Raw genomic sequence first — 27,157 nt, 5'->3', positions numbered from 1 at the left:
CCACTTATAACTCAAGAACGGCTGAACCGATTTAGCTGAAAATTGTCAGGGAGGTAGTTTAGAGCCAGGAGAAGGACATAGGATACTTTTTATCCCGTTCGAAATTTTAAAAAAAGTCTGCTTATTTATTGCCATTAAGGCGGAACAAAGTTCGCCGGGTCAGCTAGTCCTAGATAGATAGTACTCGCAAGAAAAGTGAAGCAACGTGACGAGGACCATTCTGGCTCACTTGAAACGTGATCAAGTAAAAAATCGTCAATTTTTAAAAAGTAAATGTTTATTTAAATAATAAATAATTAAATTTTACAACGGTAAAACTCCCACTTTCGAATAAATCGTGTTTATTGCACATTCACAACTTCGAAACCATTTTACACGGGTGATAAAAGTTCACGCGCTCCGTTATCAAAGAACAGGGGAGGTACCCTTGAAGCCAGTCGTCGCTTGCTCAAACAGAGCGAGCCAGTCTGGGGTGGAGCCGCGGAATAATGTCTAGGCCATCTAGCTCGGACAGTAATAATAATAATAAATTATTTATTTTCTCCCATACAAAACAAGCTTAATACTAACATTAATAAATACTTAAGTATATTTATACATAGATATGCTATAATGTTGTATATGGGAGACTGGTACCCAAACTAGGAAAGACCTGTGTCTTGGGCTACCAGGCTTCATCCCTACCAAGTAACAAAGAAAGAAATATGTATACCTACATTAGCAAGTCTGCGATATAATGCGTGCCTAAAACAAAATAAAAATTTCAAAAAAATGTCCATTAGAAATTTCACATAATAGTATGTGTGTAAGTGTGAGTGTGATATTGAATGTGAGTGTGAAATTGTGTGTGAGTGTATAATTATTATGTGCGAGTGTATTTACTCGCAGTTCCGTCCCAAACAGTGGGAGGACACCGTCAGGTCTTAGTCAGTAGGCCTTGCCCATCTGGCAGGGAGAGCCTCACATATATGATAACCCACTGGTTCCCCCGGGCATTTCCTGACGAAAAAAAAGTACACATGACTAATATAAAAGTCGCGTTTGTTCATCTAGGTGAATAAAGGCAACCGCTTTAGGCCCAGTTTTTTGATTCGTAGTACATTTTTTAATTATTAGTTAACATTTTGTTAATATTTAACCATTAGTAGCAAAATTTAACATTTTAACTATGAATCAAAAAAACTGGGCCTTAAGTTGTCTTTTTTTATCTTTTTAGTTCATTTTTACGCAGTTCGGTTTTTTGTTTTTTCTATAATAATTTTATTTTGAAAGAAAGAAAGAAAGAAAAAATATTTATTTGGTACTAAAATAATGATACACATTGACATTAAAAAGTGAAATAATACAATTGTTGTACCAAATTGGTCTCTGCTCAGTATGAGGCCATAACGTACTCGGGAGCACGTTACGGCCACTGGTATTCTGCAGAAACCATGAGAGAGGGGCACTTGGCATACATTTTTGTAAGTTACTTTAAAAGCTCTTTATTTTGATAACCCACTCCATAAGTTTTAAGAAAAAATTAAATTTTTTTGAGACAATATGGCGCCTAAAATCCGCCAATTTGTTTTTTTTCAATTTTAATATAGCCAGTGTCACTCTCACGATTAAGACAAATCTAACGACACCTCTCGGTCAAGGCGTTTAGGCTGTAGGCCGTGCTAAAGGAATATACATACATACACTCGAAAAACATAACCCTCCTTCTGGCGCAGTCGGGTAAAAAGTAAAAGCACTCGACAACCCTTATGTCCGCAGCCAACCAAGCGGCACCGCAGCAAGAAGCACAAGCACGCGCGTATCGAACCGCTGCCCGACACACCAGCACCACCCGCCATCTCCAAGAAGATCATCATCGAGGACTTCGTCGAGGTCACCGCCGCGCCCGCCAACGACGCGCCCGTCGTGAGTTTTTTTATGCATAACAAGGCAGATATTTGACCACAATCGCACCTGATGTTAAGTGGGATGTAGTCTAGGATGGTACATATCTGCCCTGTAAGTGCCTATTCACTCTCGCCTTGAAAACGCCCGGATTATAGTCTTCGGGAAAGACAGCAGCAGGCAGCGAATTCCAGTCCCTAGCTGTTCGCATTATAAAATAAAATCATCATCACTTAGTGCGAGCTGGTGGAATGTCGACAATATAGGGATGGTACGCTAACCTGCGTCTGGTTATATGTATTCTGATAAGTTATAAAACTTTACGAGTAGGCGCACACCGTTGATTTTTAGTTGGCCGATAGTTGTGCCCGATTTTAATTTGTATGAAGAATCGGTCAACTGCCCGACTAAACTATCGGCCGACGAAAAATCAACGGTGTGCGCCTACTCTACAAATTGATTTTAAACAAAATAACACTGTTTAATATACAACTCACACTTGTTCAATAAACCTCAACTCAAATCGTTAAGCATCAGCAAAAGAAAAGGGATAACACATTTGAGCTCATCAATAGGCTATTTGACATCATCTTACTTCCTACTATCCTACTAATATTATAAATGCGAAAGTTTGTGTGGATGTCTGGATGTTTGTTACTCTTTCACGTAAAAACTACTGAACGGATTTTGTTGAAACTTTACAGTATTATTGTTTATAACCCAGATTAACATATAGGCTATTTTATGACGATATGTGACATAAATTTCAACAAATAAATATATAAGACGTGTCTAAAAAGTGCCATCTATCGTCATTGGTTAAAATCTACAGCGCTGGACAAACTACTGTTTTTGACGTTCGTAAATATTCATGCGGGGGAAGCCGTGAAACGCCATCTATCAACATGATATCAAACAACAGATTTTACGAACTACGAGTAAGGGGTATAACCACAGAATAATAATAAGTACTACGTACCAGAAGTTTTACTTCGCGAAGGTATTTAAAAAAATGTATGCTCAATGTCATTAACAAAATGGTGTAATTTAGCCTGTCTCAAGAGTCAAGCACCATTTTGTTGACAAACGTCAGTGATCGGCACTGCGCCGAAGCTATAGGGCTGACTTCGGTAAAATGATGTGACGTGAGGTGCCAAACTGCGGAAAATGGCGGAGGAAATACATGATTTAGCATGAATTATCATGAATAATATTAACTACTTATTTACCTCTCAGTGTCTTGAGGCAACTTAAAAAAGTACATTCTGTGTTTTTATTATTATTTAGGCAGTTAAATACTGCACATTTCTTTATTTTCTTCCGTCATACCTACACAAGAATACGCGTGCGTGAGTCAATGTTCGCTCGTATGTGAGGCCTTGTCGAATAGTATCCTGTAGGTGGACCATCGTGCGTGTTTTGTTTTCGATGTAAACTCGCGGAGATGAACAGGCCTGGTATCGTACACAACGAACGCATCGTACGAAACACATCGTATCGGATGTGCGATGCGTACGATGCGGACAGGTGGACGCACTTATATGAGTTTCCATATAAATAATACTACGATCCGTTGCGTGCGATACGTCCGATGCGTACGATACCGACATGTGGACGCTTAGCTTAATATAAACGACGCGCCCGTCGTGAGTATGCCAGACTATGTGCAAATAGACACTGTTCTGAGCTTAAATACTACCTACTTAAAGGATGCGATTGCTAATTCAATCCTCATTTAGGACAGATTTTTCAACCGTCGGATAGTAACTAACTTTTGACTGAAGAATAAGTTAAAAAAACATAGTAATTTGTCTTTGCACAAATTACTAATAACTCCGTTAGCCCCTCGTACTAAGCTAAATATGCTTGTGTCACGTGTGAGCTCACCACAATAGTCGAGCGGCGGCGGGGACCGAACCCGCGTTCCCATTATCATTTTCATTACGGGAAATATATCGTGCCAGTTTGTCTCGCTGACGTTTGACATCACAAAAACACACTCTCCCGTGCCGCTCCCATAGCTCAAGCTCAGGCACGGACTTAGTTATATAGTTATGCGCATTGACGTATCCAGGGTCATTTAGGAAAGGCTGCCCCTGACATGCCATTATACGGGAGAAGTGAAGGGTGCAATTGGTATCATGAGTACTATCAACTGTCATCTTCTAATCGATAGCCCAAAGTAGGTAGGGACCAGACCATTCTCGGCCTCCTCACTATACAGGGTGGAATTTTGTAATGCCACCTGGAGGGAAAGTACTCTTAATATTGTAGATATACATTTTAGCTCACAGAAAACATTCCTTTATTTTTGAAAAGAAATAGAACTGCATTCAAACATTTCCAAAAATTTGCTTGCCACATCCGGGAATCGAACAAACTAAAATCTGTTAAAAATTACACCCTGTATTTTTATTGCATCGATCGTTAGGGTTAAGTATAAGGATGAAATCTCTCTAACAAACTTTGTAAATCAAATGAAAGGAAAACCATGAAATCTTAAATTATTTTAATTATGTACAGAAAATTGTATGGCATGGTAGTGAATTTTCGAAAATTTTTCGAAAATCTTTGAATGCAGTTCTCTTTCTTTTAAAAAATAATGGAATGTTTTCTTTCAGTAAAATCTTCTATCTACAGTATTAAGAGTACTTTCCCTCCAGGTGGCATTACAAAATTCCACCCTGTATACGCGCATGGTTATGAGGTATTAGGTATTAGTAATATTTATTGAATTTTTTTAACGCATCTTTCCAGCGCGCTCAGAAGCGTAAACGCAAACGTATGCGCGCCACCAGCACCACAGCACCGCCCGCGCCCGTCAGCGAACTTAACGCACTCGGTGACGTCAACGAAATTGCTGAGAGCGACGCGGCCGACAGAGACACATTATTGAAGTTACTAGGAGAGAAGACTGTCACGGGAGAGAGGGATGACGACAGGTGAGAGCAGTGCAGTCATAGAACTAGCCTAGTGACGTCACTAACAGCACCACAGCGCCGCCCGCGCCCGCCGCCGAACTCAACGCACTCGGTGACGTCAACGAGATTGCTGAGAGCGACGCAACCCACAAGGAAAGCGGAAGGGGGTCAAACGGGATCCACGCGCACGAAGTCGCGGGCGGCCTCGTAGCTTACTCAGTAGCCTTATTCACGTAACAAAACTTCAACGACAACAAATCGCTGAGTTGCGATCCTATCGAGTAATCGTTCTATCGAAATAACCCTTGTGAATCCGGATTTAGAACTGTTTTCCAATGGGACGACTTCTGAACGTCAGCGGGATCTTGACTGTCAAAATACGTGAATTAGGCCACAAGTCTTCCGTCCATTAGAGATAACTCACAATAAATCTAAATACATAAAAGGAGAAACTGACTGACTGACTGACATATCAACGCACAGCCTACACGGCTAAACGTAGGCACTTGAAATTTGGAAGGGTATTAGTGCAGTACCGTAGAGGTGTACTAAGAAAGGAATTCCCGAAATTGCCACGGGAACGGGAATTACCGAGAAAATCCTTTTGTATGAAAAATCTAAACAGCTTAAGTTAGACGCTTGAAATTTGGCATGCAGGTACCTTAGTAAACTTAAAGCTTAGTTACAACAGGATATTGCAAAATTCCCACGGGAACGGGAGTTAGCGGGAAAAAACATTTGTATAAAAAAAAATCTATGAAGGGGGTAAAACAGGATCCACGCGTACGAAGTCGCGGGCGGCCGCTAGTCCTACCTAACCATCAACTTCATACCCTCAGGATGCAGAAAGTATCTTCCGACGAAGACAGCCTGAAGGTGGAGCCCGCGTCGATCGAAGAAGCGCCCATGCTGGCGAGCGGCGAGCCCAAGCAGGACGGAGATATGCAGGACAACGGGGTAGAGCGGGACAGGGCTAGCTACGAGCAGTGGCCTATGGGTGAGTGGCATTGGATCTAGTTAAGTTACATCATCATCATTTCAGCCGCAGGACGTCCACTGCTGAACATAGGCCTCCCCCAATGATTTCCATGTTGCCCGGTTGGTAACGGAGTGGAGGCCACGCACCGGAAAACGCAGTGTGGGATATCCACCCTCAAAGTGGATCGACAACCTCATAAAGGTAGGAGGTACTTTAGTTAACCGACTTCAATAAAAGGAGGAGGTTCTCAATTCGGTTGGTATTTTTAAGTTAAAGTTCATTCGTTCGTTTCAGTCAGCCAAATGACGTTCACTGCTGGACAAAGGCCTTCCCTAAGGATTTCTACGACAGCCGGTCTTGTGTTGCGGCATCTAACTGCATCCCGCAACTTTCAGATCTTTGATTCACCTAGTTGGTTTCCTACGGGTCTCCCCATTTCTAATTCAGTCACGCAGAGAAGTTTCTTAGCACGCTCCATCGACCTTTGGGTGACCTTGAGTCTTATTTTGAGGTCTATAGCAAGCAACCAGCGGCTATATGTACTTTACTATTTATAAATATACTAGCGGCCGCCCGCGACTTCGTACGCGTGAATCCCGTTTTTCCCGCTAATTCCCGTTCCCGTGGGAATTTCGGGAATTCCTTTCTTAGTGCACCTCTACGGTACCTAAGCTACGTCCCATCCAAATTTCAAGTGCCTACGTTTAGCCGTTTAGGCTGTGCGTTGATCTGTCAGTCAGTCAGTCAGTTTCTCCTTTTATATTTTTAGATAGATACTCACTCCTCCTTTTTTGTTTGGTTTGTGGTTTATCTTATTGTAATTTTAAAGGCCTTCCTATACTGTGTGCAGGCGAGTCGCGCTTCCGCAGTGAGAACGGTAGCGTGCGCCGCAACGCTTGCAAGCACAAGCACCACAACCATGACTTGGACGAACAGGTTAGTCTGTTTATTATTTATTTCTTTCTTTAAGTCTAGCTTAGGGACCCTCAACGTATGTTAAATCTTATTGTAATACACCAAGGTCGCAATATTCTATGTTTTATCGAAAATCACGTGGGTATAAGCTTTAGCTTAAGCTCCAAAAGCTTAAGCTCCAAAATTAAAAAACTGTAAATATACCATATTAAGATAATAGATCAAGACTACTAGCGCCATGCTGCGGTTCCAACATGCATTACCAAACCTCTTTACGAAGTAGTTATAATGCTCACCATTAGATGGCGGTAGGTTAAAAGCTGCATCGCGGTTTTAAAGTAAGACGGTGTTATTCTATCCATCGATGTGTTCGTATTTTTTGTACATCACGCCTGTATATATTATAGTACACTTTTTTGCTACACATCGGCCCTCTCATTTTGGACTCCTTCACTATGTTTCATCATCATTAATGTTGACCTGAATAATAAATTAGTAGGACCTAGAAATTAGTAGGTTAAATATCAAGTGGTAAGCAGTTAGCTTACCACTTGATATTTAACCTGACATTTCAACACTTGACAATAATTAGCATGACATTTTAACAATATTTTTCCATTTTAATAATTCATTAATTCTATCTTTATTTTATAATTATCGAATTGTTTAATAATGACATTTCCACCAAACTCAATGTGTACATTTTCTTTGAAACTATTAAGATCGTCGTTCTGTCTCCTTCCTAAAGTTGCTGTGCCCTAACTGGATCCACATTGTATAACTGCCTAAATTGTAAGACCTAAAATGTGAATGCTAATGTGGTTATGCAAAATAAACTATTGAGTATCATCATCATCATCATGTCAGCCATAGGACGTCCACTGCTGAACATAGCACTATGTTTGTCAGCCAATAAAAATTGCCTTTCACAAAACGTTATACGTATTTAAATTTTATCTCTTCTTCGTCGCTACACTCTTGCCAGAGTAGTTGTGTTCGTCACACTTTTTTCAATTTAAATCTTATACTGGTATACTTTACTGTGAAAACTAAATAATATTGATAAAAGACAATGCCGGAAATTAGCGTCTTTTTTTTTTCGCGCGGCCATCGACCAAACTTTGTTTTTTGATTACAAAATAGTGTAATAAACCAAACTTACTATGGCATGTATACCTCTAAACTCAGTCTGAACTGAGTTACGAGCATTAGAAGTTTGATGATTTTCATACTAGATTTGCTTTTTGCGCGCAAAGTTTTGTAAGAAATTGCAACAAAATAGTGAGATTGTATGTGTAAACAAACAATATCATCTATTAAAGGCTCCAGACATCAGTATGGAGCAGAATCAGCGCAATAAAAAATAGCGCAATATTTTGTTGCAATTTCTTACAAAACTTGCGCACAAAAAGCAAATCTAGTATGAAAATAATCAAAGTTCTAATGCTCGTGACTCAGTTCAGACTGAGTTTAGAGGTATACATGCCATAGTAAGTTTGGTTTATTACACTATTTTGTAATCAAAAAACAAAGTTTGGTCGATGGCCGCGCGAAAAAAAAAAGACGCCACTTTCCATACAAAATCTGGCATTGCCATTTAGTTGCCGGCGCGCGCGCAGCTAACGTCATACTCGAACGCGAACGAGCGCGCGCTGCAGCAGCAGGCGCAGGACGAGATTGAGATGCGAGCGGCCGAAACTGATACTGGTGAGTTCTCCCGTTTCTTCATCATCATCATCATCATCATTTCAGCCACAGGACGTCCACTGCTGAACATAGGCCTCCCCCAATGCTTTCCATGTTGATCGATCGGTAGCGGCCTGCGTCCAGCGCTTCCTACGCTACCTTTACGATGTCATCAGTCTCAATTCTTATTTATACCAAATGTTCAGGTGACCTACCACCCATAAGTGGTTATTTACCAGTTTATTAAAATGTATTCTTTGTTAACCGACTTCAACAAAAAGAGGAGGTTCTCAATTCTGTTGGTATGTGTTTTTCTATGTATGTACGTACACCGAATGCACCGAGATTTCTGATCCATTCTTTTTCTGTTCGCTGCGGAATATTTGTTTTTTGAGCTTGAAACATAAGAGTTCTCGGATAGATCCAGTTTATTCTGTAACCCTTTACCGTTGTACCGTTTTGATAGAGCTCGTGATGTACTTTCAGGATCAGTAATGCCCGTTAAAAATACCTGTTATATGTTACCATAGGGGTCACTTAAAAATTAGGGATTGATGGTGAAAATGGGCATTAGTGACTTATTATAAGACTTCGAAATATCAATTATTTCTAAACTGTAAAGATATCGAAAAACTGGTTACTGTTCTGAAAGTGCTCAAAGAGCATAAGTCTTATGTTTCCACCCTGTAGCTAAGTATTGAACTGTTTTTTCCTGGACATAGTTTCCACCCTGTATTCTATTTGACCTTTTTTGTCCTCGCGCAGCCGACGAAGCGTCTCCTCGGTCCCGGTCGCGCCCGACGGCGGCGCCGGCGCTGCCGGTGAAGGTGGTGATGCGCAGCAACCTCACCTTCAACCTCGGTGACGAGTTCTTCGCCTGGAGGCGCCGCCCCGGACACGCCAGGTCAGTTCTTATTTACAGGTTATATAGGGTAAGGGTGGCAGACAGAGAACGGGCAGCAGCGCTCTCTGAAAAACATCAATCTTTTAAACTGCGATCTCCAACCCGCCTGCCAAGCGTGGGGATTATGGCAAAACCCTCCACTATAGTGGAGGAGGCTCATAGTCCAGCAGTGGACTGTAAAGGGCTGTTGATGATGATGATGATCACGTATGGCGGAGGAGAGGGACGAAGCGCATCTTCTACTCTGAATTTGAGGAAGGTAAGCGAAAACATGGCGGTCAACTGAGGTACAAAGATGTGCAGAAGCGGCACATGAAAAGATGCGACATTGAGCCCTCCCAGTTGAAAGCCTTGGAAGGTTTGGCAGCACAACGTCCAGAATGGCGGGAGATTGTGAAGAGGCGAGTCCGCGAGTTCGAAGATCAGAGTACACACGGCCACACTGTTAACTAACCATTTCTATTTTTGCCCTCGCTCTCATCAAATGGTGATTCTTTGCGAAAGAACGAGACGACATGACAGGCAATGGATAGTTAAAGAGTATGTTATTACTAACTAGCGGCCGCCCGCGACTTCGTACGCGTGGATCCCGGTTTACCCCCTTAGGGGTGGAGTTTCGTAAAATCCTTTCTTAGCGGATGCCTACGTCATAACATCTACCTGCATGCCAAATTTCAGCCGGATCCGTTCAGTGGTTTGGGCTGTGCGTTGATAGATCACTATGTCAGTGTCACCTTTGAGTTATATTTATAGATAGTCGGCGCCAATAAACTTATTTGATCTACAATCCCCACGGCCAGACAAGTTGGGGAAGAGAGTACGTTACAAGGAACAATTCGTTCGTTCCAGCCACTGCTGGATGGATTTCCACGATTGGTTCTGCGCTGCCCGCATACAGGATCGAAAGAATACTTGAAAATTAAATATAGACAAACTAAATGTTGTCTTACTAAAAGGCTGCCACAGCTGCACACAGTTATTTAGTTTAAAATAAGGCTGGCTGACTTATAGACATAACGCATACTTGAGTACGGCAGTGTCCAGAACAGATTACGAACGATAACGGTGACTTCTTACATACTGTTCCACTAAAAGCTCCTTAGGAACCTATCAGATTTTTAGTGGGTAAGCTCTGCCCTTCTGGTAGGGAGAGCAAAAAAGGGAGCAAGGTCGGCAACCAACAGGACCGGTGGTGACCCGTCAAAATCATCACCATCATCATCATTTTCAGCCATAGGACGTCGATTTCCACAATGGCCGCTTGGAGGCGGCCTGCATTCAGCGCCTTCCTGCTACCTTTATCAGGTCGTCAGTCCTTATGGGTGGACCGTTAAAATACCATCTAAATAAATACTTTTTACAGCGAAATTCTCAATACGAAATCAATTTTCATAATACCAGGCCTGTTCATCTCCGCGAGTTTACATCGAAAACAAAACACGCACGATGGCCCACCTACAGGATACTATTCGACAAGGCCTCACATACGAGCGAACATTGACTCACGCACGCGTATTCTTGTGTATGATGGAAGAAAATAAAGAAAATGGTGTACTAAATACTGTGCAGTATTTAACTGCCTAAATAATAATAAAAACACAGAATGTACTTTTTTAAGTTGCCTCAAGACACTGAGAGGTAAATAAGTAGTTAATATTATTCATGATAATTCATGCTAAATCATGTATTTCCTCCGCCATTTTCCGCAGTTTGGCACCTCGCGTCACATCATTTTACCGAAGTCAGCCCTATAGCTTCGGCGCAGTGCCGATTACTAACGTTTGTCAACAAAATGGTGCTCGATTCTTGAGACAGGCTAAATTACACCATATTGTTAATGACATTGAGCATACATTTTTTTAAATACCTTCGCGAAGTAAAACTTCTGTACGTAGTACTTATTATTATTCTGTGATAATACTTCCAGTGACTTACTCGGCGAGCTGTCCATCCCGAGCAACGCGTCTCACGGCTTGTACCGCGCGCCGCCTGCGCACGCCTGGCTGCTGCCGCCGCGAGCCAGAGACGGTCAGTATATTATATTCATCTTCATAACCGTTCGTTTCAGCCAAATAACGCCACTACTTGTCAAGCTGTAGATCCTGGCTACACAGGAGTTGCAGTGGTGGCAACGAGAGGTGGGAATAGTCCCGTTGGACAAAGACTCCCGACCGGTCCTGCGCCATCCCGCGACCTTCACCAGATCGTCAGTCCATCTAGCGGGAAGCCTGCCCACACTACGTTTCCCGGCCCGTGGTCGCCACTCGAGAACTTTTCTGCCCCAAAGGCCATCAGCTCTGCGAGCTATGTGCCCGTGTGTGTAAATGCTATTTATTTGTAATGTCGTCGTCCAGACTGCCTTTTACATTTTGAAAAAGGAAAAAGGAAAAAAAAGGAGTAATTTTATTTAATAAAACAAATTGTATTCAGATGATCGCGCGGACGCCTCCACCGTCCGGCCGGACAGCGAGCCGGACGAGTCCAGTTCGTCGGACAGCAGCGGCGAAGCGTGACACGCAGACAACACACAAGATTAAAAGTATCACAGGAATTTCTGCATTCAGGCACATACCAAATTAACACGCACAAAACATAAATACCACATTCAGCGTCAAATAGTACGTGACACCCAAAGTAGCCAAAAAGTTCGCAACACGTCTTCATTACAATAAGGGTTTTCGCGAATGAAAAATCCGCCAGATGACAATACGTAGACGCGAGGTCCAAATGCTGCATGATTGGTTATTTTTGACATGACATTAACAGATATGTCAAAATCCACCAATCACGCAGCAGTCAGACCCCACATCCACGTCCCGCCATCTAGCGGATCTTTCATTCGCGAAAACCCTCATTGGAATAAGGTTGTGTTGTCAACTTTTTGGCCACTTTCAGTTGCATATTGTGTAAATATCTTAACAGCACATCGTTCTTGTTGGACCATAAGTTCGTTCTAATTTAAAAATAGTTTCGCAAAAGATATTTCAAAGCACATAATATCACCACAGAAAATCACACACACAATACGCTGTTGGACGATTTGGGTAAAACTGTTAGTCCACAGTAAATTAATAATAAATAAATAAATACACTCATCACACGAATGCGCATACAAGTACCTGTCTCACACACAATAACCAACCCTATGTATTACGATACGACTAAGAATAGAGTCAAACGCGTGATTAGTCTAAATCAGGGGCGGCCAACTTGATTAGACATAAGATCCACTGTTTACTAACGAAACCCTTTGCGAACCACTTACATACTTCTTGAAATCTTAAATGAAACAGCATAGTTTAGTACACAATCACTTAGTATTTTTTGCCTTGCCACGATCGACTGGACGAATAGTCGCGGTCGACCGGTTGGCCACCCCTGTACGGCTAGCACGAAAAACTTTCGAGTTCGAATCGTTTGCGTATTCGAATTGCCATCAAAAGATTTAGTACGAAAACTGCAACAGTGCCCTTGTGAACGTGACGTAAAGTGAACTTAGTATGAGAAATGGATGTACGAAACTTATTTTGAGAATCAAAATCGTCACGTTATCGTTTAATTCAAAGGTTGAGTTTCGAATTTTATCGAATACGCAAACGATTCGAAGACGAAAGTTGTTCATGCTAGAGGTACTGGTCTAAATAAATACTTAAATTGACCTATCACAGAGTAAAATGGAGGTTAAAATTAAATAGTTTTGTGTCTCGTAATGTGGACTTAACACAAAAAATAAAATAGAATAATATGGACACTGCTTCTCCGAATTAGAAGTAAAACGACATATCGATATACAGGGTGGTTCCTCGCCTAAAGTTTGTCGAACCACGTGTATAATAGTTGTAGTGATTTAATAATTATGGTGCTCACAAGTGTACTTATAAATAAGCTTTTAGAATAGATTAACTTTATTAGATATTTACTGGTTATAGAATTTTATTTCCCAAAGCTGGCTTTGAATCTCAAAAAGAGAATTTAAGATGACATTTGGTTTGTCTATGACATTTTTTGTCTGTGGTTTTAAAACCACAGATTAAAATTATCGGCACTAAGTCCACTCTGCAAATATTTTTTTGATAGTTTTTCAATTGTTATTGTATCAAACCAAATAGTTATTCAGTGTAAGATTTAACTTGTAACTTGCCATCGGCTATGTTTCATCATCATTGAAAGTATTATGAAAAGAGTTTATTTTTGTATTCAAATTATAGCGTACAGTTTATATTGCATTGAACTACTGTTTAGTAAAAACAAAAATTAACTAATGACGCCTAGTATTGAATTAGTTTTTAACTAAGAATTAATGAAGTTTACAAAAGACGCTATTCGCAGTTTTAAGATAATTATTGAATATATTAGGTTTTAGTTAGAAACGCTAGCTGTTTAAATATTTGTGTTGTATTATTAGTTATCGCTAGTTCAGTTTGTAGAATTTTTGTTTGATCACTCTTGAGTATTCCCTCGGGATCAAATTACCCGCGACTCGTGACACTAGAAACGTGAGACATGACATGACACGTCTGATAATGTCAATTTGACAGCCACCAGATATGGTGGTTCCTTACTGCAACAAAAACATTTTTGAATTTAAACACACTTGTTTGTATTGGTCTGGGTGTGTTTTATGTATTAAAATAGCACATAAGTGTATGTTTAAACACGTTTCCCGCTACATATTGTACAAGTTTTGCTTAGTTTAGGACTAAATGGCGCTGTGTAAAACGTCTAATTAGTATTATTTATCGATAGACAAATGCGAAACTACATCTAAAATGATTCCAAAGAATAAGTGATAACGTCACACTTTCTTTAAAGGTACATTTTGTCCCAAATTTGGATTTTAGAGTTATGTTTCAGTACATCAAATAGCGAATTATGTTGCATAGATTCATTGCATAGGTATTGCCAAGATGTTTCACCTGGTATGGCAAGTAATCAATTATTACTGTCATATTATAATGAAAATATTACATGTGCCCCAAAATTATGTTGGAATCTGTAGATAATAATTTTAAACATGTATACGAACCAATTGATTAATTGAAAACTCAAGAATCTCGTTTATTCCGGCCTCTTAGTTTAATTTTGTATATGTATTAGTATTGTAAGTTTTAACTTTTTGTTTAGAGAAATTTACGAATTATGTACTTTTATGTTCGATTAGGTATTTTGTGTTCAACAATATTCATCATATAAAGTATTTCAATTGACTTTAAAAATAAATTAATGATTGATGAAAGATATTTTTTTAAAACCAACATACAGAAGTTATTGCAATTTTTTTTATATATTTATGATAAAGTTTCGGGTATATCCTTGTAGCTTTCCATATTATATTTCATGTATTGTTTATGTTTCCAAAGTATAACACATTTGGCAAATATTCCGAGGAATAAGTGATAATTTTCTTTGACTATTTTAACTACTAGGATGTAACCTTAACTTTATTTATTATGTTATCTACAATTAATAATTAAATAAATACATCGTACGGCAAGCGGCAATAAATGTAATAAGACTGACGATCTGGTTTTATTTCTTATAGCTTTTTCCGCGGGCTTTGTCCATCTATAATAACACAAAGCACACACAAGCACAGCATAAGATGGCAGACATACCCAAAGAAGAAGGTTCAAAATGTGTATTTAATTTGAGGTACGCTAATGTGTTACATACACTATTTGCAAAATAGTCTAGTACTTCAAATGAAACAGAAAAATAGTAGAAAATAATATAATATCACAATGACATTAAGTTCGGAATGATACTTACAATAATAAAGGAGATTTTAACACAAAAACTGCACAATCACGATGCTCCTGCTAATCAGGAAATAGTTACACAGTTACAAATAATACTGTTGTTTCTCTCATTTCTTTGATAATGGAAAGAGATGGTATCTTAAAATCTCAGATACACTCTATAGATAGGAATCAAATTACAAATTCGAATGACAGTTTCTTTTTTCGCGGTCACCAGTTGGCGCCTCTAGCGAGTGACGGGAACTTATACGACAGTGGCGCCACCAATAGCCTCATTCACGTAACAAAACTTCAACGACAACAAATCGCTGAGTTGCGATCCTATCGAGTAATCGCTCTATCGAAATGACTTATGAATACTGATTTAGAACTGTTTTTCAATGGGACGACGTAACTAAACAATAATGACAACAAATCGCTGAGTTGCGATCCTATCGAGAAATCGTTCTATTAAAATTATCGTTGTGAATACGGATTTAGAACTGTTTTTCGATGGGACGACTTCTGAACGTCAGCGAGATCTTGACTGTCAAAATACGTAAATTAGGTGATTGCAATGAGGGTTTTCGCGTATGAAAACTCAGCCAGATGGCAATACGTAGACGCGAGGTCCAAATGCTGCATGATCGATTATTTTTGACATGACATTGACAGATATGTCAAAATCCACCAATCACGCAGCAGTCAGACCCCACATCCACCTCCCGCCATCTAGCGGATCTTTCATACGCGAAAACCCTCATTGCGACTCCTATCGCTTCAGCGCTTGTCAGTTGGCGCGCCACTGTCTTGGCCACAAGCAAGAGACAGAAACTTATTTAGAAGTGGCGACAACTAGTGAGCGTAATTGGAAACACATAACGTCCATTTGCGACGACAACGTGACATCGTCTGTGTTAATCTAATTGAAGATGTCACACTGTCGTCGCAAATGGACGAAATGCGAAATCAAATAGGTACATTTTTTAGGATAATACAATAGATAAACATATTTCGACTAAAATTTGCAAAATCAACTTTTATACAACTAGCAATTTGTACTTTAGGAACTATAATATTAATCGGGTTACTATGGCACTCATGCTGTCTCTCTTACTCGTTGTAGTAGCCCAATTTGAGTAAAAGAGACAAGTATTTTCTAAGGGTGACAATCGCGCGACACTTTTACAGGATACATACCAAAATTAAAGCGGTTAATAACTATACTTAATGCTGTTTTAGCCAAAGAATTCCTCAATACTTAGGTCTAATGTAGAATTCAAGATGATAAAGGGACAAACGCGATGAAAATCGTAAGGGTCTACAAAAAATCAGGGGAAAACACATGGAGTCAGGTGGCAGAAAATATAAAAACTTTCTTAAACAAAAAGCTTATAACTAGTATTTGTAACAATAACAACTATAAAGACTAAGGGAACACTGTTTTTTAAAGCCCGGTCGCCGAGCACGTAGAATTTCGTCCAATGATCCCAAGCTACCCATCCTTATCTCTCGCGCACTCACTGCGGCCGCCCGTCGCACAGCTGCGACAGCAATACAATTACGCGCGACCGATAAGGATAGGTAGCTTGGGGTCATTGGACAAAAATCTACGTGCTCGGCGACCGGACTATAGTACCTAGTTCTGAAAAAAATGTCACACGTTTTTGAACACCCCAGCAATAAGTAAGACTTACACACTAAACAATTTTATGTTTTAGACATCCATAAACAACACTAATTTTTCTTCTAAACTATGCTCAACAAGACTCGATTCAAACTCAAGTCATTGGCTTCAGAAGCCTGTGTTTTGAGCTGTCTCCAAATTATAGAATTTATATAACTCCAAACTACCTACAAGAATAAACTTTTTAATCAACAACAATATTACAAACTAGCTGACCCGGCGAACTTTGTTCCGCCTTAATGGCAATAAATAAGCAGACTTTTTTTTTAATTTCGAACGGGATAAAAAGTATCCTATGTCCTTCTCCTGGCTCTAAACTACCTCCCTGACAATTTTCAGCTAAATCGGTTCAGCCGTTCTTGAGTTATAAGCGAAGTAACTAACACGACTTTCTTTTATATATATAGATAGAGATCAAAAGTTTCAGTTATTTGGCAAAATCACAACTTGGAAGAACTTTGTTCCGTGAGATTTACAACTTAAAGGATTATATTCAATGTAATTTGTACTGAAGCTTAATTTTAATCAGTACGTCATTTTAAACACTAACTACTAATTTAGATAAGTATAATTTAAAAACTTTATTGCCTTGTGTTAAGGCTAAAAAAAAACAATCATTGTAAGGCTTTCACTGTTAAATTGGTCAGATTTTTTAACTAAGAAGTAGTGAATTTTGTGGGCGTGGCTTTTTGACAGATGTCACGGTGACAGCCGTCAGTTCACAAAAAACGTTACACCACGTTCATTTTCATTACACTTCATAGATTTTAAATAAATACAACAACCAACAACCTTGCCAAGATTATTAAATATAATTTTGTTTTTCAACTTTCTAAGTCGCGAATTTTTACTTTCAATTTTTTCGCAAACTTTTTACAATAACCATAATTTCCGCACTCCAAAATTTGTTCCAAATTTTCCTCATTTTTCTCAATAATCGAGTCCTCCACCACATAATTTTTTTCCCACTTTCCACAAGCTTAACTAAGATTCATTTTTCGTACTTTTCTCAATCAACTAACATCTCCAACAAACCTCACAGCCTATAAGGTCTTCCCATGCCGATCCCGATGATCCTGTCCCGCTGGAGTCGTCCCCGGCCACGCCCCGCGCCGTCCCCGCACGCCCCGCGCGGCTGCGGGCCCACGTCGCGCGTGGGGCATTCGTGGGGCGTCGTGTGGGTGGCTCGTAAAATGTGGGCCTGGGGTCAATGCTTAGGTCAGACATGTTAGTGGCCATTTAATTCTTAAAAATGTTAATGACTAATATGAAAAAAGTTTTTTTATTTCAAGTTATGGTTTCAGCTTTTGATTAGTAAGATTTCGGATACAATGGGGTTCTTTCACATGCAAAGTTCATCGCCGAAGGCGGATATTTTGTCAACCCATTAAAAACAATTAAAAATGTGAAACTTTGGCTCGCTGCAAACTAAAGGTAGGGGAGAGACAGTAAGGACCTATTCCCTCTGGCGGTCCCTGGAATCTAGTGTGCTGCAAGCTAGGGGAATGTGAAGGACGAGGAAAAACCTGCTCCCTCCCGCGCGCTGAAAACATCTAGGTCGCTGATGACTAGGGAAGGGGAAGCAGAAGTACACTCGGCATCAAATAAATCGTACCTCCCGTGACAAGCACTTATCAAACGTATGCATCCCCACTTCCCACCAACATTGGTACCATTTGAAAGCCTAGTTCTAAACTTCATTTCATTAAAGGAAAGGTTTTTACCCCAAAAATGTGTCTTTACAAGGATCCAGAGTCACTTCTTCAAAAAATAGGTAGTTACGCTATAGCCATTTTTTATGACTACAAAACTGTTAAGTTGGGATTAATCGCTATCCATCTGTTAAAGAGGACACGTGAGATCTTTATTTGGTTTTATAACCATAAAAATTGGTCTTATTGATCCCAGATGTGAACCCAAAGTGAGGTCTATTTTCAAGTCACATTTATGGTATATGTTAATCATTTATTTAGAAATGAAATGTATCTTTCTTTAAGGATATTTATTGGGCTTTCAAATAACACCAATATTGTTGGGGTACCATGATTGTGTCAGAAGAAAATCTTTAAAGTTCGCGTCGCGGAAGGTGCGGTTTATTTGATGTTGAGTGTAGTAATTCTATTTATGGGGAGGGGGGGGGAAATCAAAATAAGGGGTAAATACCTGTTCCCTGGCGCTCGCTTCTCGCAGCAGCAGCCTTAAAGCAAGTGCGTGGCTTCTCACCGCGCTCGCTAACTGTCGCCGCGATAAACACGCGGCGCTCAATACATCCAGCTCGTTGCTAGCTAGAGAAAAGGGGATAAAACACTGCTTGCTAGGGGAGGGGAAAAGCTGCTAAGTAGGGGAAGGGAACACCACTTGCTAGGGGGAGGGAACGCCGCTTGCTAGGGGGAGGGAACGCCGCTTGCTAGGGGGAGGGAACGCCGCTTGCTAGGGGGAGGGAACGACGCTTGCTAGGGGGAGGAAGTTCTACTAGCTAGGGGGGGAGGAAGTAAGAACCTGTTCAGTGTTTCCTTAACTCCCGGCTCTTTAATCTGAGGGGCAGGAAGCATTGCTTGCTAGAAGAAAAGGGATATGTAACTAAGTACCTGTTCTCTAGCGCTCGCTTCTCGCAGCAGCAGCCTTAAAGCAAGTGCGTGGCTTCTTACCGCACCCGCTAACTGTCTTCGCGATAAACACGCGGCGCGCGCGCTGAATACATCTGGCTCGCTTGTCGCTAGAGGGAAGGAAAAGGACGTAAGTAAATGAGGACGAAAGTAACGCCCGTATGCACAAACGATGTTTGCTTTTTGTGAAGCTGCAAATCGAACGCACAGCGTTGTATAGAGCTCTGTGATTGGATCGTGTGTCACCCTGTGAGACCTCAATAGTAATGTTTGCGAATACGGACGTATTAGAAGATATAAATAAGTAAGGGTAAGAAGAGTAAGTGTTATGGAAATCGAAATCATTGGGGGAACAGTTACACATTATACCTAGCGGAATAGAGCGACAAAGAAAAGCGATCGAGATGTCACTAGCAGCAACACTGTGTGATAAAAAGAGATGCGTGATGCCGTCGTGACGTCAAACAGAACCATTTTTGCAACAATTTGACAGTTCAGAGGCACTCAGTGGCACTGAGATATTTTCAGATTTTACGTAAGTGAAATCGTGGATGTTTCTGAGAAATAGTGCTTCAGAAACGTAGTGATTGGTTCAGTCAAAACCAATTAATGTACAAAACAGTGAAATAATCCTGACACTGACACACAAATGTCATCCAAAATCGGTTTCGTTTGACAGCTCGTAGTTGTTGCTCTACGTGGGACACTATTTAAGTTGTGAGCCTAACTATGAAAACAAAGTAGTTTATTATTAAAATGGTATTGATTGCGTTTATTGGTATTGTCTTTCATGATTTATGTACTTTTTAATGTGTCCGAAACACTTTTCATAGCATTTTTTCCACTCAGCTTGAGGCACCTCCAAAGCATGGTTTTTGACCGCACCGACAGTTGCTTCTGGCTACATAAATCGCTGTTCACGCATTTAATTTTAATATATGGGTACCAAAAGAAGTGCCTAGATTCCAATCAAGAATTTTGTAGCGTTGGACCTGTTTATTTCATATTTTGAGTGTTCAAATAGTCAGTTGTTTGACGAGACGTGTAAAAGCTCACATTTTCGTCACGAATGGCGATTCGACTATGCTGGTCAGTTTCCCTTATTAAACTGAAGACTTTTGGAAAAAAAGTGGCTGTTTACTATTAAGAATTAACCATTCTAAATTTCTCTAGTAACGTTTCTGTCATATAATCGGATATTTCGGAAAAATAGGCAACCGTAAGTTTTAAAGTGTTCCGAGCGCATGGGACTTTTGTTGGAAATGGTTCATCTTAAAACACCTCCATAGTCGATAGCTGTTTATTTTCAGGATCATTATGCATAGATCCTTAATTCGTCAACTGTCACAATTTTAAAAACGGCTTTTAAAGCTTTTTAAACGTATTTATCAAACATTTTCAAGGACTAAACGACTCAAGCGTCCTATTGAGCGTTTGAAAATTTTTGGGACATCCAGCGAGTAAAAAACGTATTAACCATAATATGGTCATACAATATTTTATTACTGCTAGTGGAATTAATGCCTAGGATTATCTCAATCCTACGATATATCACATGACGAGGTTTCTGTTCCATTTTTCTGACAACATCAATGTTTTCCGCCACTATTAGTCATTTTGGACGACTTTCGCAAAGTTCACTGGTGAGCCAATGACATACAATATTATACTTCTTAAACTAGCGTTTTACAATGGTAAAGGACAGATCTTTATCACCAAAAGATAAATTTAGCTGACCGCTTCAGTTTTGTATTGATTAACCACGTCGAAAGTCATAATAAATCTTCGCGCGAAAATTTCCGCAAGTCAATTCCATGTTTTTGTAGTAAAGATAATTTTCAATTCAATGTTAATAATACAAAACGTGCTCAAATGATAAAAAGTTTTGAATAAGGTTGTAGTCAAAAATGTCAAACTTTTCATTAAAAGTATCAGATGTCGTCTAACAACACGTTATGTTGTCGAGGCTCACAACTTAAATAGTGCCCTAGGTATTCCAAAGGAATATTAACTTTATGACTCGGACAAAGTATGAAGTTCCCTTACCGGACAGATTAAGGTCGACTTCTGTAGAGTGTGGCGCGGCGGCGGCGCCTCTCATGAACGACACCATGCTGTCCGAAGACATGCAGCGACCATCCTAGAGAGAAAGAAACATCGAAATCATCTCAAATCTCTTAGGCCCATAACAGACGGTGAAACGCAACTGCAACGAAACTGCAACTGCTAGTTACTTTTGAGTTGCATCTAAGTTTCTGCCATAGCGTCCGTTGAGAGACCTCACATGACGCGACCAGTTTGAAACTTTCAGTTTCAGTTTCATTCATCAAAATCATCAGAAAGTTGTTTCGTTGCAGTTGCGTTTCACCGTCCGTTCTGGGCCTTCGATATAGCATTGGCTATGCCCTTAACGATTTGAATTAACCTGCGTTTTATCTCAATGTATAAATAAACAGATAGTTTTAGTACAAACGCAAACTTAACTGAAAATAATTATTGACAACTAGCTGACCCCGCGAACTCTGTTCCGCCTTAAAGGCAATAAATAAGCCATCGCAATTTTTCCTTATTTGCTCACCGTTTAGAACTACCCTGGACTACGACAAACATTTTAAAACCAAAATCAGCTCATTCGGCCCAGCCGTTCTCGAGTTTTAATCAGACTAACGAACAACTATACAGGGTGTTAGGTAAATGGGTATATGAGCCGACACTAGCCCATGTTAACATGTTCATATAAATGGTATGGTGAAGTCAGAAAATTGATATCTTCGGAAAAGAGGGCGTCCATTAATTACGTGAGACAATTTTCGCTATTTTTGAATCACTCTTAATCTAGCACAAACGATTTTGAAAAAAACATCTTTAGTGTTCACAAAAGCAGACGGAGGCATTTTTATTTTATTTGTTTAAAATGACATTGTCATCATAAAAAATGACATTTTTACTAGTTAAAATAACCCAGTTTTCTGTCAATTTTACTCTATTTCTTGAGGAAAAAATTACTTGATATTTTCCGAGACCCCCCTCTCCCCCCTAAAAGTCTCACGTAATTAATGGACGCCCCCTAAGTCATTCGTTTCAGCAAAATGACGTGCACTGTTGACGAAGGCCTCTCCCCCCTAAAAATTTCCACAACGACCGGTCTTATGCTGTCCACGTTCAGATGCTCAATATTAATTGTGCAAATAAATATTTGAATTTGAATTAATAATTATTACCATTGTTTTTTTATCTATCCACAACGAGGAAGCTCTTGGCCTGTATCTCACCTGATGGTAAGTTACGATCTAAATTTTAAATTATAACAAATAATATTTACACGCGAGCGATAAGGATGGATAGTTAGGGGTCATTGGACGAAATTCTATCTGCTCGGCGACCGGACTTTAGAGTAGACTAGCTTTCCGCCCGCGGCTTCGCCCGCGTGGAATTTTGTCTGTCACAGAAAAACTTTATCGCGCGCGTCCCTGTTTCAAAAACCGGGATAAAAACTATCCTATGTTCTTTCCCGGGACTCAAACTATCTCTATGCCAAATTTCATCAAAATCGGTTGCGAGGTTTAAGCGGGAAAGCGTAACAGACAGACAGACAGACAGAGTTACTTTCGCATTTATAATATTAGTTGGGATTACCTCGCCAGTGGGCCAGCGCTGTGCGTCGCCCAGCCAGTCATCCGCTGCGTTTAGCACCGCTTCTGGCTGAAGAGGCTCTGGGTACGGATTATCTGGAACGGAATAATGAACAATCCTCATTGTCTTAAAACTTAATCAAAAATCTCTTCCCTCCGTTGCAAATCAAAAGAGAACCAGAAAAGTGTTATTAAACTTGCAAGACTATTCGCAAAAAAGTGATGCGAATTTTATTTTTCTTTTGTTTACTATTTTTATGCAAAACAAAGCAGGTACCACAGCTGATGCAATCACACCTGATATTAAGTGATATGCAGTCTAGGATGGTACACACATGGCCTGTAAGTGCCTATTCAGTCTCGCCTTGAAGAGGCCCGGATCTGTTTCAAATATTTCCATCCCTCTTGCACCAAGCTAGATGCTAGCACAAGCAATAGTGACAGATAGACCCGAAACTATGTAATGTGTTTCGATGTGGCAGCAAAATAAACGTTTCTCTATTCTATTCTAATCAAAAACTACGTAAACGTCGTTACGTGAGCCCTGCTGTTCAGAGTACAATTTCAATGTTAGGTACAATCAAAACGCATAATTGGTCAAAACCACTTTTGACTGAAAAAAACAATCATAAGTGGTTTTCAATGATGCCCTTGGTCAATATCACTTATGATGACTGACTTGCATTCAAAAGTGGTTTTGACCGATTATGAGTAATGCAACAACAAAACAACGTGGTGACTGAGTTTGTTGCGGCGCTTCTTCTCAGCACTTGCCAAATGTTGGTCTCAAAGCGCTGGTAGGGTAAAAAGATTATGAGACATGTAGAGGCTCCTTAAGAGCAAAATGACGATTTGTAAGAACTATTCATTAGTCTAAACAAATAAAGAAATTTTGACTTTGACTTTGAACAAATATAATTTCAACTTACCATCGGCGCAGGGCTCCGGCCAGCCTTTGTCCATCTCGTAGGCGCGCAGCGGCGCCGCCGGGACACACGAGCCCGGCCGGGCCCACTCCTGACAAACAAAGGACTGATGTAAAAACAACAGGGCTAATTCAATAATATCACATCACTATAGTCTGGTCTGCGAGCACGTAGAATTTTGTTCAATGACCCCAAGCTACCCATCCTTATCGCTCTCGTGTAATTATGTTGCTGTCGCGCTCGCACACTCACTGCGGGAGCCCGTCGCACAGTCGCGACAGCAATATAATTACGCGCGAGCGATAAGGATGGGGATGGGGTCATTGGACCAAAATTCTACGGGCTCACAGACCGGGCTTTAGATGGCACCGCGTGCTAAGTTTTAGTTTACATAGTTTTACCAGCAGATGGAACCCGTGTTCATAAGGAAAATTCCTAGCACGCAGTGTTCAGATTTTTGGCCCGCCCTTTATACAATAACCGAGGACAGAATAAAGTTAACTCAATTGAGCTGACGAAAATGCTACCCCAGTCAGTCTAGGAGTGAGTGATAGTTATCAGGGTGAGGGTGTTCCACCCTCCTCCTCTAAGGGTTAAACACTATTTTTGGCGCACAGTTATGGGATCACTGAAATGCTTACTATGCTTACTATAAGATGAAACTGATTTTAGAAGGAGTTCCCTATCTATGTGATATGGAAAGATGCTATATGGAATATCACTACCGTGAAAACATCACATCAAACGGTCATTAAATCAATGGCACGCCACATAGATGTGTAACTATGTATTACTGCATTAAATTATTAACACAATTTTAACAATGTATGTCTTGACATAGTACGTAGAAACATTGTAAATTATTATTAATGACATAATTTGTATTACAAATAACTGATTAATTTTATGAAAAAATAAAAAATAAGGACATTTTCTTTTCTCACCTGTGCAGCATACTGCCAGCCATGCTCCGGCATTTCTGGCACAGACCAGGCCTTGTTTGTATTCGTCCAGCTCTTGGTCACGTCTGGCCACTGCTTCTCTACTTCTGGGCACTGCTTCTCTAAGTCTGGCCACTGCTTCTCTGGCTCTGGCCACTGCTTCTCTGGTTCCAGCCACTGGTACTGTGATTCTGGCCATGGTATTTTTGGGTCCTCCCACTGGTTGTCTGGTTCGGGCCACTGGTTGTCTGATTCTGGCCACTGGTTGTCTGACTCTGACCATTTGTTTAAGAAGGCTTCAGGGATTGCTTTCTGGCAGTTGTGTAATATTTGGGTAGTTATTGGATCTGGTGGAGTTCCTGTGAAGATTTTGCCTGGAAAGTTAGCAGGTGAATAACTAAATATTAGCAGAAAATGGTACTTTTTTAATTTTACATATATTAAGTATCATTTTGTCAAACAATATATAAATTAGTCTGTTTTGTTCTGCAAGGAATGTAAATATGATTTTGGTGTACAAAAATATGGGTGCTAGCATCCTCCATCCATCAATTGAACAATTCTAAAGAGGATGTTGGGGACAGATGCAGAGTAGCTGGCAAAATGGTATTTAGGTTTTATGCATAGCATTTCCTTTTAAGGAAAAATGGAATTATTTATTATTGAGCCAACAAAAGATATTAAACTACAGATAATTTTAGAGTCACATACAATTATTGTATGGACTGTTACATTGTTGTGAATCCATGAACATGAAGGGACATCCCCTTCAAAAGTTAGGTAACTTATTTAAAAATGTTTTAGTAGTAGAATGTGTTACTTTAATTGGCTTATGTTCAAGTTGTATCTTCCTGCACATTTATGTACAATTTAATGCTGTTGAACCATTGTTAAACAAATAAAATAAATAAAATTATCACAGATTATAGAATTTTGCTCAAACCGTGGGAGAAAGACAGTGCATTTAGGCAAATCATTGTCTACCATCTCGCTCATTATACAACAATGTATTGTCTTTCATTGGTACTGTGAATTATCTTATACAGAAAATTATTTCCCTAATTTAATTGTTTAATCAGAATTGTTGTGGGGTGTATTTTATAAACTTACTAGGATCTGGATCCAAGAAGGCATCGTTAAGGTCTGACAGAACCGGCTCTGGTACCAAATTATACGTTTTGTTGAGGTCCGCTCTAAAATAAAGTTTTCTTATTAGAATAAGTTCATCATCATCAACAGCCGTTTACAGTCCACTGCTGGACTATGAGCCTCCTCCACTATAGTGGAGGGTTTTGCCATAATCCCCACGCTTGGCAGGCGGGTTGGAGATCGCAGTTTATAAGATTGATGTTTTTCAGAGAGCGCTGCTGCCCATTCTCTGTTTGATGTGTAGTCCCTAAGTCGCCTCTTACGACACCCGTGTGAAGAGTAGAGGTTGGTGACAAATATGTATTCTACTCTGCTGTCACCACACGGCTTAGAATAATAAAAGAACAAGTTTAACTAGGAATAATATTAATAATGGAGGTAAGTTGTAAATTACCTATATTGAAAAAAGTATTTTGTGAGTAGGTTTACACAGTGAAATTACCAACCTATTATCTAAATGAACTGTAGGTATAAGTACTCAATGGTATAAGTTAATGTTTTCATTTAGTTAAGTACTTATGAATAGACCTTCAGGCAAATCCAAATCTGTGCGTTCAGTAAATCAAAATTGTACATTTTCATATCAGAACTTTTAAATAATGACCGGATAACCTTAGGGTGTGAAAATATCAATGTTTTCCGCCTAGTATCACGACAAAAACATCAGTAAAATAAGCACAAAAGAAGTTTTCAAACAAATGTAAGACTTACTTTGAACTACTCGCATTTTTCGCGGGCTCCTTATTATTTTTAGGAACTGTAGTCTCCTTCTTGCACACATCCTGGCAGAACTTCCAGTTCTTCTGGTTTTTGTAGAACTTCAACCGATAAATAGCTACCAACGCGACTTCGGATTCAGATGGTTTTTTATGTTTTGACGCCATTGCAAAAACAAAACAACAAAACTTATAAGAAACGGACTGATGATCAACTGGTTTTGTATGTTTACGCTAGATTTGTAAGCTTTCACCATAATCTAGATTGATTTAGTTACTGGGAAAGAAAATTGCAAAATAAACTTTAATTTTGTTTTACCGGCATGGCTGGCAATTGAGGGTAAATGTCAAAATAGAAATATAATTGACAATTGAATTTGAATTTTAATGCAACGAGATACGAACTATTATTCAATAAAATATTGAGAAGATCAGGTGACAGATCTTTTATTTTTAAATTTTTAATGGCGGCA

At 39.7% G+C, this 27,157-nt stretch overlaps 2 protein-coding genes across 4 annotated transcripts in view; one reads left to right on the top strand and one right to left on the bottom strand.

The window, feature by feature from the left end:
- The window catches only part of LOC114365543 (uncharacterized), a 55,314-nt gene extending 43,350 nt beyond the window's left edge, over nucleotides 1–11,964 (top strand). The window contains exons 17-24 of the mRNA XM_028322146.1: nucleotides 1,759–1,905; nucleotides 4,642–4,826; nucleotides 5,645–5,802; nucleotides 6,635–6,720; nucleotides 8,301–8,406; nucleotides 9,151–9,289; nucleotides 11,217–11,317; nucleotides 11,720–11,964. Of these exons, the coding sequence (XP_028177947.1) occupies nucleotides 1,759–1,905; nucleotides 4,642–4,826; nucleotides 5,645–5,802; nucleotides 6,635–6,720; nucleotides 8,301–8,406; nucleotides 9,151–9,289; nucleotides 11,217–11,317; nucleotides 11,720–11,802 (1,005 nt within the window). The 3' untranslated portion in view covers nucleotides 11,803–11,964. The remainder of the gene's footprint in view (nucleotides 1–1,758; nucleotides 1,906–4,641; nucleotides 4,827–5,644; nucleotides 5,803–6,634; nucleotides 6,721–8,300; nucleotides 8,407–9,150; nucleotides 9,290–11,216; nucleotides 11,318–11,719) is intronic.
- A 5,234-nt stretch (nucleotides 11,965–17,198) lies between these two features.
- Nucleotides 17,199–27,001, bottom strand: LOC114365541 (uncharacterized). 3 transcript variants are annotated; one of them, XM_028322142.1, is made up of 8 exons: nucleotides 26,680–27,001; nucleotides 25,930–26,012; nucleotides 24,823–25,178; nucleotides 23,882–23,969; nucleotides 22,957–23,048; nucleotides 21,367–21,460; nucleotides 19,303–19,430; nucleotides 17,199–17,915 (listed from the first exon to the last, which is right to left on the bottom strand). In XM_028322142.1, exons 1-8 carry the CDS (start codon nucleotides 26,850–26,852, stop codon nucleotides 17,751–17,753), a joined length of 1,179 nt encoding a protein of 392 aa, XP_028177943.1. In that variant the 5' UTR covers nucleotides 26,853–27,001; the 3' UTR covers nucleotides 17,199–17,750. The 3 variants fall into 3 exon arrangements, with proteins under 3 accessions (XP_028177943.1, XP_028177942.1, XP_028177944.1); XM_028322141.1 differs by having other exon boundaries at nucleotides 17,200–17,915; nucleotides 24,823–25,193; XM_028322143.1 differs by having other exon boundaries at nucleotides 17,853–17,927; nucleotides 24,823–25,193.
- Between the last annotated feature and the right edge of the window lie 156 nt (nucleotides 27,002–27,157).

Source organism: Ostrinia furnacalis, unplaced genomic scaffold (assembly GCF_004193835.3).
Source record: "Ostrinia furnacalis isolate ACB-3 unplaced genomic scaffold, ASM419383v2 OfSCF7602, whole genome shotgun sequence".
In the NCBI taxonomy this organism is placed as follows: Eukaryota; Metazoa; Arthropoda; class Insecta; order Lepidoptera; family Crambidae; genus Ostrinia; species Ostrinia furnacalis.
The sequence above is the reverse complement of the archived record's forward strand: the minus strand, read 5'-3'. Positions and strand labels throughout refer to the sequence as shown.

Excerpts from the sequence above, each read along its gene's own strand:
- LOC114365541 (XM_028322141.1), bottom strand. The coding sequence starts at position 26,852 with ATGGCGTCAAAACATAAAAAACCATCTGAATCCGAAGTCGCGTTGGTA. Across the intron at positions 23,049-23,881 it reads GCCGGAGCCCTGCGCCGATG|ATAATCCGTACCCAGAGCCT; the intron begins GTAAGTTGAAAT and ends ATTCCGTTCCAG. Across the intron at positions 19,431-21,366 it reads AGTCGACCTTAATCTGTCCG|CGACAAGCGAGCCAGATGTA; the intron begins GTAAGGGAACTT and ends CCTTCCCTCTAG.